The sequence below is a fragment of the Brassica oleracea genome, chromosome C5, assembly GCF_000695525.1.
Source record: "Brassica oleracea var. oleracea cultivar TO1000 chromosome C5, BOL, whole genome shotgun sequence".
Taxonomy (NCBI): domain Eukaryota; kingdom Viridiplantae; phylum Streptophyta; class Magnoliopsida; order Brassicales; family Brassicaceae; genus Brassica; species Brassica oleracea.
This window is the reverse complement of record NC_027752.1, coordinates 4,789,121-4,806,772: the sequence shown is the minus strand read 5'-3', so window position 1 is coordinate 4,806,772 and position 17,652 is coordinate 4,789,121. Positions and strand designations below refer to the sequence as shown.

The following is a 17,652-nucleotide window of genomic DNA, read 5'->3' as shown; positions in this document are numbered from 1 at the left end:
TAGCTAACATATCGAAATTTCAAAAATAACAACTAATTTTGTTAATATATATATATATATATATATATATATGAATTTCTGTTTACTTAAAAAACTTAATATTTTAACTAAGTGTAATAAAAATATGATTGGTAAAACTATTTTGAATTTATAAGTATAAAGAATAACACATAAAATACTTTATAGTAAATGAAATTTTAAAATATTCTGTACAGACTAATTTTTAAGTTAAATTTAATTATCAGCTTTAATATTATCAATATTTTATTAATTTAAATGAAATGTATTTTAGAAAATTTTACATGAATATATTAATATTCATTAACTACTAATGAAAAAAATAAAAAATATATAAAACTTCTGATCTTAAACTTGAAAACAAGGCATGTCAACAATAGTTTTTTTTTTTTGGTTACATGAGCTAATTTTCTGTAGTTTTTTTTTCTCAATATATAACAATAAATATGTTTACATGGCACTGTAACACCGAAGTTGCGTGTGGAATATATAATATTGTGCAAGAGAAAGACGAATGTTTGAGACTACTTCCTCCTCCAGACTAACCTAAAAACATTATGCCAGAGACCACTGAAACCAAGAATCATCTACAGGGTTGAAGCAACAATCAAAGCTCCTTGGATTGCTCGGATATTTCTTTCAAAACTGCAAAACAATTGAAATGTGATTGTTTTGTTGTCAATCATAGCACCAACCAACAAAGAAGCAAAATCCACATAAAAACAGAACGAAGAGATCATACATCTACAAGATGAAGTCAATCCCACTTCTCTAAATAACAATTGTCTATGATCTTTTCATTTAATCAGACCTTCTACAATCAAGCCAATTTGTTAATTTATTCCATTCTACACATGAGCTAAATATTTTGATCTCGGTTTCAATGAAAAGAACTTTTGCAAAGAATCTGAAATTGAGACGAAATCCTGGAAATTATTATGTTCAAAGGAAGTGAGTTAATTTCATTCCCGCACAACCGAAATCAAAAGAGAGTTTTAACTGATTCTTGACCGATCAAAGACATACAAGAGGTTTTCGGATGATTAAACTGGGGCCAGGCTGTGTCTATCCGATTGAAGGGTCTTGGTATTTCAAACCTTAGATTGTCTTTGAAAAATCATAACATAAAATATATGTTAGCAGAATTAATCGTAAAAAATCAAGTAAACCTCAATCAAGAAACTATAACCTTTATGCCAAAATTTGTAGAAGTAATCGATAGATTTAATTTCTGCAGTTCTTGAAGTGTTAAATCTAATTATATTTCTCTAGATTGTTTAAAAAGAATTCACGAGGAAAATGGTCGGGACCGAGAAAGATATAAGACATGAACAAACACCCGCAAATAGACGTTAAACACATCGAGCAAAACACGTAACTGTCAAAGTTTATGAATTCATAACAAGTACATAAACATGAACAAACATCCGCGTGGGTACGGGGGTCAAATTGTAGTTGATTTTTGTTACTGTTCTTTTTCTAAAAAGAGCCCAAATTTATAAAAAACTTCGAAATTGGCCCAAAGTTTCAAGTTTATAATAGATCATTAAATTAACGGGAAAATCGCATTTTAAACCCTGAAGGTGACACATTCTAGCAGTTTAAACACTCAACCTTTTTCACTAGCATTTTAATACCTAAAACTAGAAAAATTGTCAAAACAAACCCCGAAGTCGTATCCCGCGTTTTTCTCGTAACCCTACTTAACGGCTTAATTAACGACGTTGACCTGGGCGAATTGCATGTTGTTTTGTTGATTAAAAACGACACCTTTAAAAAACACAACATTAATTTTATTTCCAAATCGATTTGGGGATTAGGGTTCTAACTAAAACGAGAAAGACGATACTCGTCGAGAAGAACCCAAAAATGGCGTAAGTTTGTATTGATTCTTCACTTCTTCTACCTCGTTCTTGCCTCTTAGAAACTTCTAAAGACTCATTTTTTATAATAGTGAATCGCAGGAAATCGAATTGAAGATTCATTTTGGTGGTTCAATGAAGAAGATTGGAAAGGAAGATTATGAGTACTTAGGTGAATTAGGGAGCAAAAATGTGGAATGGAAGATCGATGAGATAGTGTGGGATAGGTTTGTCAATTTTTGCAAAGAAAAAGCGCTAATTAGAGCACCAGTTGGCTTGATTTGGTTTAAATCAGAAAAAGAGGAGATGAAGCAACTGCAGTATGTATATGATAGGTACGATGAGGAGATGTTGATGCTACGATCTGTGAGCAAGCTAGGGATAGATGTTGTAGAAGTGTTTGTTGAACACGAGTGCTCAGAACACATACCCGGTGTGATTCAGCTTCCAGATAGAGAACACATTGAAGACGAAGAATACAGTGAGAATGATGAGGTCGATAGACCTAAAGAAGATGATGAGCCAGAAGGATCAGAAGATGAGAATCCGGCTGAAAAGGAAGATAACCCGACTGTGAATCCGGCTGAAAAGGAAGACAATGAAGATGGTGGTGATGAAGTTGTCGCTGATGTAACAGATGGTACTAGTGATGTAAGGTTTCAGTCTGTCTTTGAGAAAGGAGAAAAAGCTGTACCAGATAAAGAAGCATATGGAAATGGTATAGAGGAAGAAGACAAAGACGATGACAGTGAAGATGAGAGGGCGCCAGTAGATGTTGAATATCAAGACACACCAGTAGAGTCAGAAGATGAATGGGAAGAATGGAATCGAGAGCGTAAAGGAAAAGGGAAGGTCAATGGGAGTGATAAATACCATGGTGACTATGAAAAACCACCTTACATTTGGTTATTTCAAAAGTTTAACAGTGGGTTAGAGTTTAAAGACCAGATCTTGAAGTATTCTATGAATACTCAATATGATGTGAAGATGGCAAGGTCGGAGTCATTCAGGATTGGTGTGATTTGTTGCAAAGCGAAATGTCTTTTCCGAGTTTATTGTTCAGTGGAGAAACCGATTAACAAGTGGATGGTGAAAGTGTGTCACATGAAGCACAACCATGGTAAATCAAGCAGGATCTCAATGTTGAAGCAAGTTGTGATTGCTGGCCTTTTTAGAGAAGAATTACGCAGAAATGTCAATCTACAAGCTTCAGCGATCAAAGATACAATAAAGGTAAGATATGACATTGTTGTACCTATATCTAAGTGCTACAGAGGAAGACACATTGCATTGGGGACAATTCTTGAAGCTCAAACAACACAGTTTGGGAAGCTATGGGATTATGAAGAAGAGTTGCGTAGATCAAACCAGGGTATAAGCACTGATTTATGCACAAGAGAGGTTAATGGTGTTCAGATGTTTGACTACTTCTACATTTGCTTTAAAGAATTGCGGACTGCTTGATGCTTTTTGAAGTGGGATTTCAACGGAGATTTTCTTGCAGCAGTTGGGAGAGATGCCGATAACAGGATGTACCCTATTGCTTGGGCAGTTGTGAGAGGAGAAAACAAAGATACTTGGGGATGGTTTGTGAGAAAGCTGAAGCATGATCTCGGCTTGGAATTTGGGAAGGATCTTACTGTAATCTCGGATAAACAAAAAGGACTTGTCCACGCTATCGAGTTAGAACTTCCTGAGGCAGAACATCGCATGTGTGCTAGGCACATTTATGCTAATTGGAAGAAGCTTGGTTTCTCAAGGTCAGAGTTTAAGTCATTGTTTTGGGGAGTTGCATACAGCTATACCGAGGGAGAGTACAAAGAGAAGATGCGTTTGGTAGAGGCTTACGATGTCGTGGCACACAATGAATTACTCAAAACAGACCCAGAGCGCTGGTGTAGAGCATTCTTCAATGTGGAGTTTCATTGTCCTGATGTGCACAACAATTTATCAGAAAGTTTCAACAGAACCATAAAGATGGCAAGGGCAAAACCAGTGATCAACATGTTGGAGGACATAAGCAGAAAAGCAATGAAAAGGATATCAAGGCGGTTCGTTATGGCAGATAAGTGGGACACCATTGTAACACCTATTACAATGGCTTTGTTGGAGAAAGCGAGATGTGAAAAAAAACATTGTTCAACAATACGCAGCGGTTTCTGCTTGTACGAGGTGAATGAGTTCGACTGTGGTTACAGGGTGGACTTGGCTACACACCAGTGTGCTTGCAGGCGATGGGATCTCATAGGTATTCCTTGTAAACATGTTGTGTGTGTGCTTGATGACAACCAGGAGGATCCTGTGAAGTATACTGCAGAATATTACTACACACATGTGATGAAAAGAACTTACTCCGACAACATCAAACCTGTCAATGGCAAAAACTTGTGGAAGATGATAGGCAAGCCACCTATTGGGATACCAGAGATAAGGAAACCAAAAGGGATACCAAGAACACGAGAGAGGAAGAAAGAGCCATTTGAAGCGCTTGAAACTGCTGGAAAATCGTCAAGACATGGACGCATACCCACATGTAGCAGTTGTCATCAGTCTGGACACATTAAAACTGGATGCAAAAACCAAACTGTGGTTTATGAGGGACCAAAAAATAAGCGTGGTCGACCTCGTAAAAAACTAGAAGAGGTAATTTTTGAATTATAACTATAGAATGTTTCTTTCTTAATTGTATCTAACACATTTCTTTACACATGGCACTCCTAAGCCTCCATCTACAAGAAGAAGAAAAACTCAAAATACTGGGTCTTCTTCTCAGCCTGTTCACGCCACTGAATCATCATCTCAGTCTGTTCACGCCACTGGATCATCATCTCAACCTGTAGAAGCCACTGGATCCTCTAACCCCAAGCCTCATGCTAAGAAACCTTCACGAGGACCTTTGAAGGTAAGGAAGACAGCCAACATTCCTCATGGTGTTGGGACTTTATGGAGTCCATTCACAAATCCTCCTTTTGAAGTGTTTGGAGATCGAGTGTATGATAGGTCTTATCTTAATCCACAGCCTCCACAAGAGTGATCTCATGTCTTTGTTTTGCTTTTGTTGGTTCAATGACTTGATGTAGTTTGTCTTTATTTCTTCAAAATGTTATGGAGCTTGTCTTTTGTTGTTTAAAAACTTGATTTGGAGTTTCTTCAGCACCTTTGAACTTTGTCTTTTGTTTTTCTATTATTTTGAGTGTCATATATGGGTATTTGATCATGAGACAAAGCTAAATAGTCTTAAATCTTAATAAGAAAACATGAAAGAAGCTTACATAGACAATACATAAACTGAAAAAGTCTTAACTACATCAAATACTTAACCTAAACTGTCTTAGCAGCATGAAAGAAGCTTACATAAAGTCTTAACAACATGAAAGAAGCTTAACCAGTCTTAACAATAACAACAATAGTCTTCTACCACTTCAAGATACCCATGAACACACAAATAACCACAGTAAATCCAACTGCCAACGTGATAAGAACATTACGATACACCATGCTCCTCTCGTTTAGAACCAATATTTCTCCTCTAAGCGTTTCACATGCTTCACAGTTGAGGTCTGATCCGGTGGAGTTTGGCCACTGCTTTCATTCTCAAGCCTAACTGCTCTGCCAATTCTTACATTCTCAAGACTAAGTTCTCTTACTTGGTTTCGCAGGTTACTAATCTCTTCTCTCTGTTGGCGCATAACATTTCTAGCACCCAACAATGCAGTATATTGCCACCCGTGTGGCTTCTCAACATCATACCATCGAAAGAAGTTGCAGGTTTGGTATCCATTAGAAACTCTACGCCCTTCGCAGGTATAAAACCTCCTTCCAGGGTTGTCAACAGTCCAAGCTTGAAGCACCTTTGCTTCAAAGTTACAGTTGCAAACCACAACTTTTTCCTTTTTGTTGTCAATGGTAGAGAAACTTGAACTTTGAGCCATCTACAAGATATATAACACCGCTAACATTAGCTTCACAAACACACTTTGAGCCATCTTAAGAATTTATGAAATCAAAAGTTCTAGAATTTAGATATTTTACAAGATTACAGAAACGCCTTACTGTTTTGGAGTTGAGACTGAATCGAGGCAGAGAATCGTCTTTCAATTCTTCTGGTTTCGTAAATTTATGAAACTCTAGATTCCCAATTCGATTTGGAAAGGAAGAAGAAGACTTATTAAAAAGTTTTAACGTCCTGAACAGTGCCGTCAAATAAGGTCACGAGGAAAACGTGGAGATACGACTTCAGAGTTTGTTTCGACAATTTTTCTAGTTTGAAGTATTAAAATGCTAGTGAAAAAGGTTGAGTGTTTAAACTGCTAGAATGTGTCACCTTCAGGGTTTAAAATGCGATTTCCCTTAAATTAACTAAGCACAGGCTCAAAATATAGTCTAGCCAGGTGTCTACGTTTGTTTTATCAGGCCCGCTTCGTTTAGCCGAAAAACCTACTAAGGGGGGTGATGATGTTATGGTTTACGATAAATTTGGTTTTGTTTTTTGAGAAAAAATTGGTTATTGTTCACAACTTCACATCATGGTTCACTGTGGTTCACATTAAAGTATGTGTATGCATTTACGTTAATTAGTATTTGCATTTCCATTGTAGGCCGTTTTAACGGGAGTACAAAGACCACATGTTGAAACTTCTGAGATTATTATCAAGGTTGACCCAAAAAAATCTTTTAGAGATAAATCGAGAGACATGAAAACAGATCTGCTATGATCACTTTCATGCTTTTTTGAAGATGAGGCATATGCTTTTTCCCATATGTAATGTACACAATAAAACATAATATAACGTTTAGACAAAAAAAAAAATTTACTCATAAATAAATGATACAGTAGGAACTTAACAATATAGGAAATACATAGGAGGAAGAATATTTGGAAAGTAGAGCCATATTAAATTCGAAATTCAAATGTATATTGGGAGTGTGACAAAACCCCACCAACATGCCTTGCTTTCTCTTACAAACCTCATAAATACTGGTAAACTGAAAGCTCGTGGGAACATTTTTTTTACTGAGCGTGGGAACATTGCTCCTTTAATTAATCGGCTATCTAGCATGTAGCATAGATAATTACATTACGTATTATTTATATAATATATAGATATATACACCAATAACTAGTATACAAAAGCCAATAAAATTTAGTTTTCGAGATAGTTATGACTTATGTATTGGATCGAAAAATCCGTTTCGAAATAGACATACTTATTAGTGACCAATATATATCTCATTGGTCATGCTTATTTCGTCGGCTACAAATAGATTAGCTCGGTTCATATAATAATACGTATTTGGCAAACCAAATAATACCTAGTTTTTTTTTGCTATCACAAATAATTATAATGCGTCATTTTTTATAGTTTATATTGATTTGGTTAGAAGACTTTGAAGTGGTTAGACCATATATAAATTAGATGTTTTGAAGACCAAATTGTCAAGCCACTGTGACAACAAACTCTTGTTCTTGGAGTCTATCCAAGTTTGTTTTCATAATTGATATCATCGGTTGTAATTAAAAAAAAAATCATTGGTTGTACTATAGCAAAAATTTAAATTTAATAAGAACACATAATGGTACTTTTTTGAAAAAAAGTTTTCTAATAGAAACAATTCAAATTTAATAAGCCAACCCCCTTTTTGGTATGGGGTTGTTGGTGTAATTTAATGCTAGTATGTTGCCTTGCCTTTCTTCTTCAACCATCTTCATATTTATAACTTCCTCTCCTTCACTTTGCAGTCCCACAATCTTTCAAATAGCCACGTTCCTTTTTTTCACCGTTGATGCTACTTTTGTCTTTGACGTTGCTGAAAGTAAGAGTTCTGCAAGGATCCGATGATGTTCACCGGTAAAGTAACATTTTCAGTGTCGACACATCATTTTTATATACTTGTAATATGGTTTAATAGTTGATGTTACTTATTTGTTTCCTGATTTTCTGAGATATGCTGAATTATGATGCAAGGTAACGCGAGATATTAGTGCGGTTCAATCAAATAGTCGTGTTCTCACTTGATAGAGATCGGTTTTGTTCGATTGAGCCGTGCCAATATCACGCGTCAACCCAAAACGGCAAAGATGGTTTTATTAACCGTGAAGGTATTCTTATAATTTTTTAAAAACTGTTTCCTATTTTGAACAATATTTAACTGATGCCTTAATCATTTTTGTTGCTCCGAAGGTATGTTGACACGCGACACGCGACACAAACCCCAAAATCCAAGTACAGCTGCGATATAACACTTCTATTTTTAGAAAGTACATAAGGAATTTTAAGCAAAAAAAAAATGTAGTAACACGCTACGAGAGTAAAAGTAATAGCTAGAATGAAAATGTTGTCGTGGGCTTTCTATCGCGAGGATATTGCAACAATACAGAGAATTATAAGTTTTGATTTGTACTTATTTGCACTTCTGTCTACAGTTAATTGACTTGTTTTTAACGTTACTTAAATAAAAGTGTAAGGTTTATTATCCGCTATTTGTCAATCTTAGAAGTTAGAACAATACTCACTCTCTCAGTAGCCAGTAGGCAATAGGGTTTATTATTAACTTCCATCAAGTCGTTCAACATTTCCGGAAGTATGTTTGTGACAAAATGTAAACACTTTCCGAAAATTCGTTAGATTATTCATAATTCAGTGAAATAAGGAAACCGTTTCCTTAATCTTCCCACGACGAATGTTATTAATATGTGAATCAAAATGTTCCAACTTATAAAATTCAAACTCGACAGTAGCAAAAATTCCCAAGACCGAATAAATAAGTTATGATGCGAGTCTACCTGAAATTGAGCAGACTTGTTCCAATATTTTTTTTTTAAATGAAATACAATTGTAATTCCTGGTAAAAGAACGTCCCACAACGAATGTTATTAATATTGAACTCAAAAGCTTCTTAATAATAGGCCAGGAAAAAACAAAAAACAAAAAACAAAAATAGTGGCAGTGAGATTTAATGAGAAGCAAGAAAAAGAGGACACGTGTGGGAATTAATAAAAGGCACAACAACAACTAAATGTGACCATAACCATTATTTCATAGTCTTTCATTAAACCACTTCACTCACTACTTTTTGCATACATTTATTCATCTTCTCACCCAAAAACCCTACTATTAATACAGTCCACGAGTAAATATATGTTGTATAATTATGAATATAGTAAGAAATTTTTGTTTCTCTTTATATTTTTTTCTCAAGAACTCGACGTCCATAACGCAGTTTCAGGTTCACCACAACGTTCATGAACATCAGCCATTCTCTCGGCCGACTGACAGATTCCGCTGCATTTCCAGTCAAACGATGCCGCACAAACATCTCCCATCATTGCTTTTAGTTGACAATCTGCGTTTCCAAAATGAAATGAAACGTCACTATCTAAAAATATTTTAAAGATCAAGTTAAAAAAAGTAAAACCGGTAACTAGTACAAACTAAACTAAACCAAACCAGACTTGTTAAACTGTTTTACCACGAGGAGAAGTACTGCAACAGAGTCTTCTGTCATTAACATGCTCAACGTCCAATCCTATGAACCAAGATCCCAACGAAACATCCTCATTCGCATACTTATGCAGTAAATCCCTTTATTTCAAGAAAATAAAATAAGATTAAATGTATTCCCCCCTAGCATTTTGGTTGCATTATACAGCTATTTAAACGAACTTACTGGTTTATCAATATGTAAGTAGCTAGATCCTTAGAAATAGCGTAGAACTGTCCCGTGGCATGGCGGAAATACCTGTTCCCGACCTCTCCAAACTTCCAATACTCCGGTTCATGGTACTTCACACCCCTGTTTGTTTGTAAACATTTTTACTTTTAGGCTGCTGCTTGTATGCAGTTTAGGAACCTAGGTGTTTTTTTCACTTACTTTATTGCTAGGACAGGACCGGACTTCATGCATCCGATATAAGCACGAGGCTTGTTCCGGTGACTTGATAAAGTCGTCTTGAGAGTAGCTGCCAGAAAAAAAAAAGACATCAAAACAAAATGGATGAAATGATATACAATATAAAGATTAAAGATGAAGCATTTTGATTATTAGTATTATTTTGTTTACCAAGATTCACATGAACATCATCATCAACTTTGATGTAGAATTCAGCGTCCCACAAGGAAACAGCTGTAGCGAAAAACGTCTTCGTCTTGGCAGACAACGCCATGTATCCCTCTCTGTGTTCCTGTTTTTTTTTTCCTAAATCTTTAATACAAAAAGTAGAGAAAAAAACACCAAACAAACAAGAGAATGAAGTTTCAGAACCATGAGAGTTCTTTACCAGTCTCAAGAAATCACCATATGTTTTCTCCTCTGCTTCAATAGCTTTCTCAAGAACGCCAAGAGACAACGTACTAAAACCAGAAAATTATAATGTCAGTATTGGTGTAAATGCTTTGTTTTATTCACTACAGAACATGACTTCTCCTTTGTACCTGTGTCCTATAACAAAGCGAACAATGATGCCTTTCTCTTCCTCCAATTTCTTAAGCTTCTCTCCTGAACAATTATTTAGAAAACCAAAATAAAAACAGTTACCATTTTCCTGTTTTATTTACACTCAAAGCAACTCGAGAAAGAAACAGCGTTTACCTTGTGGCATCCACGTTGACCGGACTGAGTCACGTCTCTTACGACTACTAAAGGCAGTGTTGATACCAATAACCATGAAGTATTTTCTTTTCTTGGCTTCTTCAGACATGCTAAACTTCCCGGACAATGACTCCCGCTCTGCTCTAGCAGCTACGAGTTTCATCTCCAAACTTGCGATGGATTTATCTAAGATCCTGCATTTGTTTTTGATATATATATTTAACAGCAACATCATCTACAATCATATATATATATATCAATCGTTCATAGATACTATCTGGTAAAGTTTCTAAATGGTTTTTTTACCCGATAGTGTTGTTACCATATTCCAAAACCTGCTAAATAACACGAGACCAAACAAATGTAATATCGATTTTTAAGTGAATCTAACTTTTTCAAGAACGCAGAACTCTTACATTGTTTTTACTTTGGACAGAGTCACCAGATTTTAGGCTTAGTTTGGAGAGTGTTGATATGCCTCTACCTTCAGGTACATTCCACATCCTGGTATAATGATCATCATCAAGCCATTTTCATAACCAAGTACAAACCCTTAACTCCATAATAAGATCAAAACAAACACAATTCCGAGCCAAAATGCAGATGATTTTCGAAGTGATACATATAGTTTTGTGACAAAAAGATGCAAGCTCCTCTATGTTCTTTTCATACTTGAGGCCAAACAACTTTTCTATTTCCAATACAATCCAGGCCATATTGGAATGAAGAAACCAAACTGATGCCCAAAACAGAATCCACATTTCTGTGATCCTCTTCCCTCAAATACCAAAAGTTCCAATGTGCCACCATTTGATAAAATCTATCTGATAAGCAAGTACAAGATGTACTTTTCTTTTTTTGCATGCCTGATGATTCCTAACAAAAGCTACACAGAAAGATGAGCAGATAGACCTGTCTGATAAAAGTACGTCTACACCGACAAAAATTCTAAACTGGAGAAACCTACTTTATATTTGGAGAAATTTCAAAAGCAGATTTTATAGTCCCAAGAAGATGAAGTAATTAGTAACGAAAAGGAAAACTTAGACTCGATTTTAACTCCATAAAAATAAAAGCTAGAATCAGACATGAACAGTGAGATAGGAGTTACCTGTTACTGAAGAGCATTCCAAGGCAGAAACTTGCGATGCAGAAGAAAAACACAGAGTTTCTAGAAACCACATTCCTTGGAGTAAAGTAGTGATCTCCAAAACTTCCTCCTCCTCTGTTCTTAAAAGACATTTTGATCTAAGCTGAAAGAGCTCAAATTCCAAGGAAGTCAATGCAAAATCAAAGATTTATTTAAGTTGAAGTCAAAGATTCAAGCTTCTTTTTTGTGGGTCTCTTTTCTGTTTGATGGGAATATCTCTCTGACTCTTTCTCGCTTAACACTCTCTCTCTCTACACCTGAGAGTGAGAAATGCATGAATAAATAATAAACACAAACACACAAAAATGTTATTTTTATAACTATAAAACGGGTAACGTTTGGCAAAATGCGATGATGGCGTTTCTAATGATAGTTTTTGGAGTTACTAAAAATGTCAAAACTGATGACATTTTTTTTTTGGTTACTAATTCAAATGATAACCGCAGCTGAAAGAGTTACAGTTTTAGTGTCAGGTTAAGGTTTTCTTTTATTTTTTGAAAAATCTAAATTACAGAAATCAATTGAGAAATATAATAGTGGTATGCATAATAAACAAACTTTGATTAGCTTTATTTTATTCAGAATTACAAAAGCAGAATCCATATGATGATAACAGAAGAAGAAAGGATCAAAAGCTAGTAATTTACAAAGATAATTTATACTTTCCTTTTTTCTCACTTGCGGGCAGAGTGATAGAGCTCAATGTACTCAAGTGCAGGACGATTCCATGACCAGTCTTGCTCCATCACCGTCTTACACAGTGAGTTAAACCACTCTCTCCCATCGTACCAAGCCGATATCGCCCTGCAATAAAAGGAAAACCACCAGCTAATAGTATCCAGTCAACGAGAGTGTTAGTTTAGAGTCTGGTTGTTTTTACCTATTGAGAGCATAATCCACACCAGGAGCATCAGCCCCGTCGAAGCTGAAGCCATTAGGTTCTAGAACTTGTGCTTGTGCTCTTTCTTTATCATGGTCTACATCAAAAACCGTGTCATAGAGTCCTATATTGGACAAAATATAAACCATACCATCAAAGTCAGCTCGGTCTTGAGAGAAACAAGCTAAGCTTTAGTTAAAAAACCGTTACCTCCAGTTTTTCTTACGACAGGAACAGAGCCGTACCTCATGGCTATGAGCTGTGTCAGTCCACACGGCTCAAATATCGACGGTACAAGAATAAAGTCAGCCCCTGCGTATATCTGGAGTGTTAACAAACACACAAGAAGACTTTAGAGCAACACCGGGAACAAAAGTAGAATGAAACAAAGGTTCTATTATTTTTTTATACCAAATGGGAAAGAGGTTCATCGTAGGTTAGAACAAGCCGAGCACGGTCACCGTGAGTAGAATGCAACTGGTTAGCCAAATTCACAAAATCATTTTGGATCCGAGGATCCGGAGCTGAACCTAGCAACACCACCTGCTTTCAACAAAACTAGTAAGGATTGTGAAAAAGTTCATGACAAGACCATTCAAAGGTTGAGTAAGGACCTGTCCATTGCGTTCCAAGGTACGCCAAATAGCGTGCTTGATCAAATGTATTCCTTTCTGGTGAGTTAAGCGCGTAATAATACCTACTAACGGAAGATCAGCACTCTTTAGTCCAAGCCTCTTTTGCAATTCTTCCTTTGCTGCTCTTTTGCCTTCTAACACGTTCTCTGAAGTATAAGGCACCTTAGAAACAACACAAAGCGTGTTCAAAACATCACAACATGTAGCAAGAAAGGGCAAGGAGAGGGGATGTGATGAAAGCTTTACCGGTAGGAAGTTATCGTTGTACGGATCCCATATATCAGGGTCGATACCGTTTACTATCCCGTGGAACTTGTATAAATGTGGTGAGATTACAGAGTTTCCAGCTACTTCCTTGGCATACGTTCGTGACACCTGATGTATGTTAAGAGCAGAATGAATATTTGTTAAACAGATATGCTAAGAGGATGATGGTTCCAGGCACTTACCGTAGTCGCTTTATCTGCAAATGTCATGGCTTTACCAATGGCACCTGCCCCAAATTCCAAATTATGGATTGTGAAGACAACGCGAGTTTTGATCAAACCGTAATGAGTGTAATGATCCTTGAACAGCCATGAAACTGGAGCACTGGACCAGTCGTGGCAGTGAAGAATGTCCTGTACATGTTTGGGACCACAAGTTAGCGCCGCTTAGTTAGAACAAAGTATTTAAGTTAGAACACGCACTGGATGAAAGCCTCCTTGAAGAAGAAATTCAAGAGCAGCATGACAGAAGAAACCAAATCTTCCTGCATCATCTGCGCAACCGTAAACACATCCTCGCTGAAACAATCTGCACCAGTCAAGCATGCAACAACTTCTTTATGCCATCAAGAGATGATGAATGGATTGTAGAAAGAACATATGCAAAAAAGGCTAACCGATTTTGCGGATCTAAGAAGTAAACCGAAACGCCTTCCACCTTCCCATGCCAGACTTTTATTTCTGTTCCTCCCCAGTGATAGCTTCTGTTGAATTGCAAGTCTTTCACCTATTTTTTTGCACAAAGTTTAAGTACAAAGAGAGATCCACAGCTACAAAAGGGAAGTGAAAGTGGTAAGTATGAGAAAGGGTATCAATCTTACAAAGTTGTACTTTATGCAATCATACTTTGGAAAGATGATATCCACATTATGGCTTAGTTCTTGAACAGCGCGAGATAGACTAGTGACAACATCACCTAAGCCTCCAACCTGCAAGCAACAAAACATAAATAAACCAATGTTTTTGATGGCATGTCACATCTTATGGTTGCTTACCTTTGCAATGGGTGCCATTTCAACAGCAATATGAACAATGTGCAATGGTGGTTCCTTGGCAATACCTCCCACGACAGGTAAGTGGTAATCCAAACCATCTTTGTTATCAAACATTCCACCATCTTCTTTCTCGGAGAAAACAAAGTCCATCATGTAAGCATCCAATGGGACCTTAGCTGTGAAAAAAGAGATACATTAGTCAAATAATCATAGAAAGTTTACAAAACTGAGATCTTACTAGAAGTCTTCAAGTGTGAGCTTCCATCATCTGCTGCTTCCATTTTCTGAGGAGGCAAAGGACCCAAGCGATGAGTCCAGCGATTAAAAGAGCCTCTAAACCAAACCTCGGGCTTTCCGTTCAAAACAGTGTTTGAAGGATTGTACAAAACTGTCACAGGGCTTCCCGCTTGAATCTCTAACGGCTCGGTGTAAACCACGTCCTTCTGGGAAAGCAGAAACATTTTAAGTGTTCGTTCCTTAGTTTCGGCTTTCAAACGAGCTGTTTTCTCCATCTGCTCAAATACAAAGATGAAGATATGTAAATAAAGTGTGGTCGAGAGAGATGACAATGCATTGGGTACTAACCTTGACACGCATAGCTTCCTCTTTTAACCTCCTCTCCTCCTCAAGTTTCCTAAACATTCGATCTTCTTCCTCTGACCAGTAAGCTTCTTCTGGAGTTGTTAGAGGAACAAGTGCGTGGAAATCTTTGCGACTATTATTGTCATACAGAAACGCTCCTTCAGGTGGTCCATCAGCAAAGACCCAGTCAATGACTAGAGCACGGACCGGCACTATGACTGCATATCAAATTACAAAGATCAATAAGACAACTAGCAAACCAAGATATGTGACTACACAAATATATACCTTCAGCGAACCACCAGTCTCCGTTCTTTGAATCATCCTTAAGCTCAGCATCAACAAGCTTTTCAACGATAGATAAACCATCAACCCAGCTATTAAACCCTCCATGTATCCAGATTTCTTTGGCATTAGCCAGAGGACCAGAGCTTTTGTTGTAATATAGCTTCACTTTATCTTCACCTTTGAAATTCTTTGGCTCAATGTACCATACATTCCTAGCCGAGACTACAGCTTTCTCAAGAGCCTGTTGAAGCATCTCACGTCTCTTCTGAGTCTCCGCCTTTGCTTGTTCTCTATCAGCTTCAATAGCAGCCTTTCGAGCTTCGATTCTTCTCTTCTCTTCCTCTTGCCTTTCCCTCTCAGCTTCTTCCTTAGCTAGCTTCTCTTGCTCTCTCCACTTCTCTTCTAGAAGAAAATTCTCAAACTCTACTTTATCCATCCCATTTTTTACATCTATACAGAAATCTTTTGAGTCATTGTTGTCATAAACACTTTGCCCATTGAAAAACACAAAATCAATCTTATATGCTTCTTTAGGGATGTGAAGGAGACATGACAACCAATCTCCATTGATCCATGTCTTTTCCAATCTCCTCGTGAAAGATTTCCATCTCCAGTCGTTGAACGCCCCCATGATCAAAACATCTGGCTCTTTGTTCAGAGTTGATAGAGTTATGTTGAGAAACACTTCTATGTCTTCATCAGGCTTCGCAGTAAGAGGATATACAAACATTCTATCACCTCTCGCCAAAGTTTCCTCCGCAAGCGCTTCTATTTCCTTCCTACGAAGATTCTCTCTTTCAACTTTTAGCTCTTTTTTCAATAAAGCGTCAACCTCAGTTTCCGACCTATCTAACACATTCCTCTCACCAAGAACAGTAGAACCTCGTTTTTGTACATCAGCTTTAGCATCTGGCAACTTACTGATCTCTAAAACCTCATTTGTTACTGCAGAAGTTGCATTGCTATCTTTTTCACCGTTCTTCTTGGGAGTTTTTTTCTGAGCACTTCCCACCGTTGTTCGTCGCCCAAGGCCTCTTGGAGATGAACTTTTGGGCCCTGAAGCTGCCATTCTCCCTTGCTTCTTCCTTGAAAAATCTTGGTGAACAAAACAAGAAATGCATCAAAAAAGACTGACTCAGAAATGAACAATGAGTAAGTTACAGACCATGTGAACCCAATCTTGATTATTAACCTGCACTTGCCGTGATCTGATGCAGAAACCCATTTGAGTTGTATTGACTTTCCAACGAAGCAAGCTGGTAAACAAAACATGCCTATGGTTAGAAAATCGACTATACAGCTGTTCAACCACCTTTTCACAATCTCTAGGCCAGAACATTAGATACAAAGAGCACCTGAAACTAGTTAATCACACCAGAAGTAACCAAACTGAATATTATAATCCAAAACTATAAAATGAGACATTTATGCATTTCTCCAAACGAGGACCAGAGATGAATCTCCAACAAGGACCAGAGTTGAATCTAGTAAAAAACACTACGTTCAGTCAAATTTCAGTTCCAACTAAAGATCTCCTAATCAAAAAGGCGATCTCACTTTAAAAAAATAAGGTAGAACATTGTGCAGTTCATTTCCCAAGTAAAGAAAAGTAGAATCCAAAGAGCATCGAACTCGCCAAAAATACATATAAGAAGTGAGTATCAAGGAAAGGGAAAGAAAGTAAGAAACATACACTGGAAAAGGAGTAAGATTTGGGGTGAGGATGGAGAAAACCAATACAAGTATTGATCTTGAGCGGACCCTTTTGATGGAACACCAGTCTGAGACTCGCCGGTCTCTGTATCTGCCAACACATTTCCATGGCTGCCCCAAACAAACACCAGAAAAGACAAGGAATGTGTCTGTGCACTTGTTCAGGTAGGAGATTTATGCTGAGAAGAGATTAAGAATGTTTGTTGTTGAAGCATCCACTCCACTACCTCACCACGCCATTCCTCAATCTCTGAAACTCATCTCTATATTATTCCACAGAAAATTATAATTTATTAAGAAAGAGAGAGAGAGATAAGCATTAAGCCATGTGTTGGTTAGTATTATTATTTTATCATGAAAAATGAAAATTAAAAACGTTTAAACACATCATTGCTTAGAGATAACGACATGTAGCAAAATAACAACGGAAGATTTATACAATAGTAGTCGCAGCCATTCATTTTTAACTTATACTCCCTCCTTTCGTAAATGATAAACTTTTTAGTATTTTTACATATATTAATAAAACATATTAAACTACCATAATAAATATATCGTTTTCTGTAATTTTCAATTTTCAATAACTTTTAACCAATAGTAATTCAACAAATACAATTAATTTTTTTAAAGTTTATAATTTTTTTATAGAAAACACAAAAAATACATCTTTGTCA

At 36.7% G+C, this 17,652-nt stretch overlaps 4 protein-coding genes and 1 long non-coding RNA gene across 9 annotated transcripts; 2 read left to right on the top strand and 3 right to left on the bottom strand.

Moving 5' to 3' along the window:
* The first annotated feature begins 1,887 nt into the window (after window positions 1-1,887).
* On the top strand, window positions 1,888-4,914 carry LOC106344317. The gene is made up of 4 exons (XM_013783720.1): window positions 1,888-1,892; window positions 1,973-3,281; window positions 3,357-4,523; window positions 4,603-4,914. Exons 1-4 carry the CDS (start codon window positions 1,888-1,890, stop codon window positions 4,912-4,914), a joined length of 2,793 nt encoding a protein of 930 aa, XP_013639174.1.
* A 475-nt stretch (window positions 4,915-5,389) lies between these two features.
* LOC106344316 lies at window positions 5,390-5,812 on the bottom strand. Its single transcript, XM_013783719.1, has one exon. It carries the CDS (start codon window positions 5,810-5,812, stop codon window positions 5,390-5,392), a length of 423 nt encoding a protein of 140 aa, XP_013639173.1.
* Window positions 5,813-7,629: 1,817 nt separating this feature from the next.
* On the top strand, window positions 7,630-8,354 carry LOC106293907. Of its 3 annotated transcripts, none has more exons than XR_001260682.1 (3): window positions 7,630-7,729; window positions 7,847-7,980; window positions 8,063-8,354. It is a non-coding gene; the product is annotated as an uncharacterized LOC106293907 (long non-coding RNA). The 3 variants fall into 3 exon arrangements; XR_001260683.1 differs by having other exon boundaries at window positions 7,825-7,980; XR_001260681.1 differs by lacking the exon at window positions 7,630-7,729 and having other exon boundaries at window positions 7,737-7,980.
* Window positions 8,355-8,891: 537 nt separating this feature from the next.
* On the bottom strand, window positions 8,892-12,349 carry LOC106294699 (probable beta-1,3-galactosyltransferase 1). 2 transcript variants are annotated; one of them, XM_013730323.1, is made up of 12 exons: window positions 12,286-12,349; window positions 11,581-11,876; window positions 10,886-10,973; window positions 10,776-10,807; window positions 10,470-10,663; window positions 10,313-10,376; window positions 10,159-10,231; window positions 9,942-10,062; window positions 9,753-9,840; window positions 9,549-9,674; window positions 9,351-9,463; window positions 8,892-9,224 (listed from the first exon to the last, which is right to left on the bottom strand). In XM_013730323.1, exons 2-12 carry the CDS (start codon window positions 11,709-11,711, stop codon window positions 9,076-9,078), a joined length of 1,179 nt encoding a protein of 392 aa, XP_013585777.1. In that variant the 5' UTR covers window positions 11,712-11,876; window positions 12,286-12,349; the 3' UTR covers window positions 8,892-9,075. The 2 variants fall into 2 exon arrangements, with proteins under 2 accessions (XP_013585777.1, XP_013585778.1); XM_013730324.1 differs by having other exon boundaries at window positions 10,776-10,804; window positions 12,286-12,347.
* Window positions 12,162-17,238, bottom strand: LOC106294697 (starch synthase 3, chloroplastic/amyloplastic). 2 transcript variants are annotated; one of them, XM_013730320.1, is made up of 16 exons: window positions 16,959-17,238; window positions 16,458-16,521; window positions 15,266-16,360; window positions 14,981-15,195; window positions 14,634-14,907; window positions 14,396-14,571; window positions 14,222-14,329; window positions 14,018-14,127; window positions 13,824-13,929; window positions 13,584-13,754; window positions 13,381-13,509; window positions 13,114-13,296; window positions 12,911-13,042; window positions 12,710-12,821; window positions 12,500-12,623; window positions 12,162-12,423 (listed from the first exon to the last, which is right to left on the bottom strand). In XM_013730320.1, exons 1-16 carry the CDS (start codon window positions 17,085-17,087, stop codon window positions 12,294-12,296), a joined length of 3,258 nt encoding a protein of 1,085 aa, XP_013585774.1. In that variant the 5' UTR covers window positions 17,088-17,238; the 3' UTR covers window positions 12,162-12,293. The 2 variants fall into 2 exon arrangements, with proteins under 2 accessions (XP_013585774.1, XP_013585775.1); XM_013730321.1 differs by lacking the exon at window positions 16,959-17,238 and having other exon boundaries at window positions 16,431-16,513.
* Between the last annotated feature and the right edge of the window lie 414 nt (window positions 17,239-17,652).

Excerpts from the sequence above, each read along its gene's own strand:
- LOC106344317 (XM_013783720.1), top strand. Across the intron at positions 3,282-3,356 it reads CTGATTTATGCACAAGAGAG|TGGGATTTCAACGGAGATTT; the intron begins GTTAATGGTGTT and ends TGCTTTTTGAAG. Across the intron at positions 4,524-4,602 it reads CTCGTAAAAAACTAGAAGAG|CCTCCATCTACAAGAAGAAG; the intron begins GTAATTTTTGAA and ends GGCACTCCTAAG.
- LOC106344316 (XM_013783719.1), bottom strand. The coding sequence starts at position 5,812 with ATGGCTCAAAGTTCAAGTTTCTCTACCATTGACAACAAAAAGGAAAAA.
- LOC106294699 (XM_013730323.1), bottom strand. The coding sequence starts at position 11,711 with ATGTCTTTTAAGAACAGAGGAGGAGGAAGTTTTGGAGATCACTACTTT. Across the intron at positions 10,232-10,312 it reads CGCTTTGTTATAGGACACAG|TACGTTGTCTCTTGGCGTTC; the intron begins GTACAAAGGAGA and ends TTCTGGTTTTAG. Across the intron at positions 9,225-9,350 it reads TTGCAGTACTTCTCCTCGTG|ATTGTCAACTAAAAGCAATG; the intron begins GTAAAACAGTTT and ends TTGGAAACGCAG.
- LOC106294697 (XM_013730320.1), bottom strand. The coding sequence starts at position 17,087 with ATGGAAATGTGTTGGCAGATACAGAGACCGGCGAGTCTCAGACTGGTG. Across the intron at positions 15,196-15,265 it reads AGACTGGTGGTTCGCTGAAG|TCATAGTGCCGGTCCGTGCT; the intron begins GTATATATTTGT and ends TTTGATATGCAG. Across the intron at positions 12,624-12,709 it reads TGTCGTAAGAAAAACTGGAG|GACTCTATGACACGGTTTTT; the intron begins GTAACGGTTTTT and ends TGTCCAATATAG.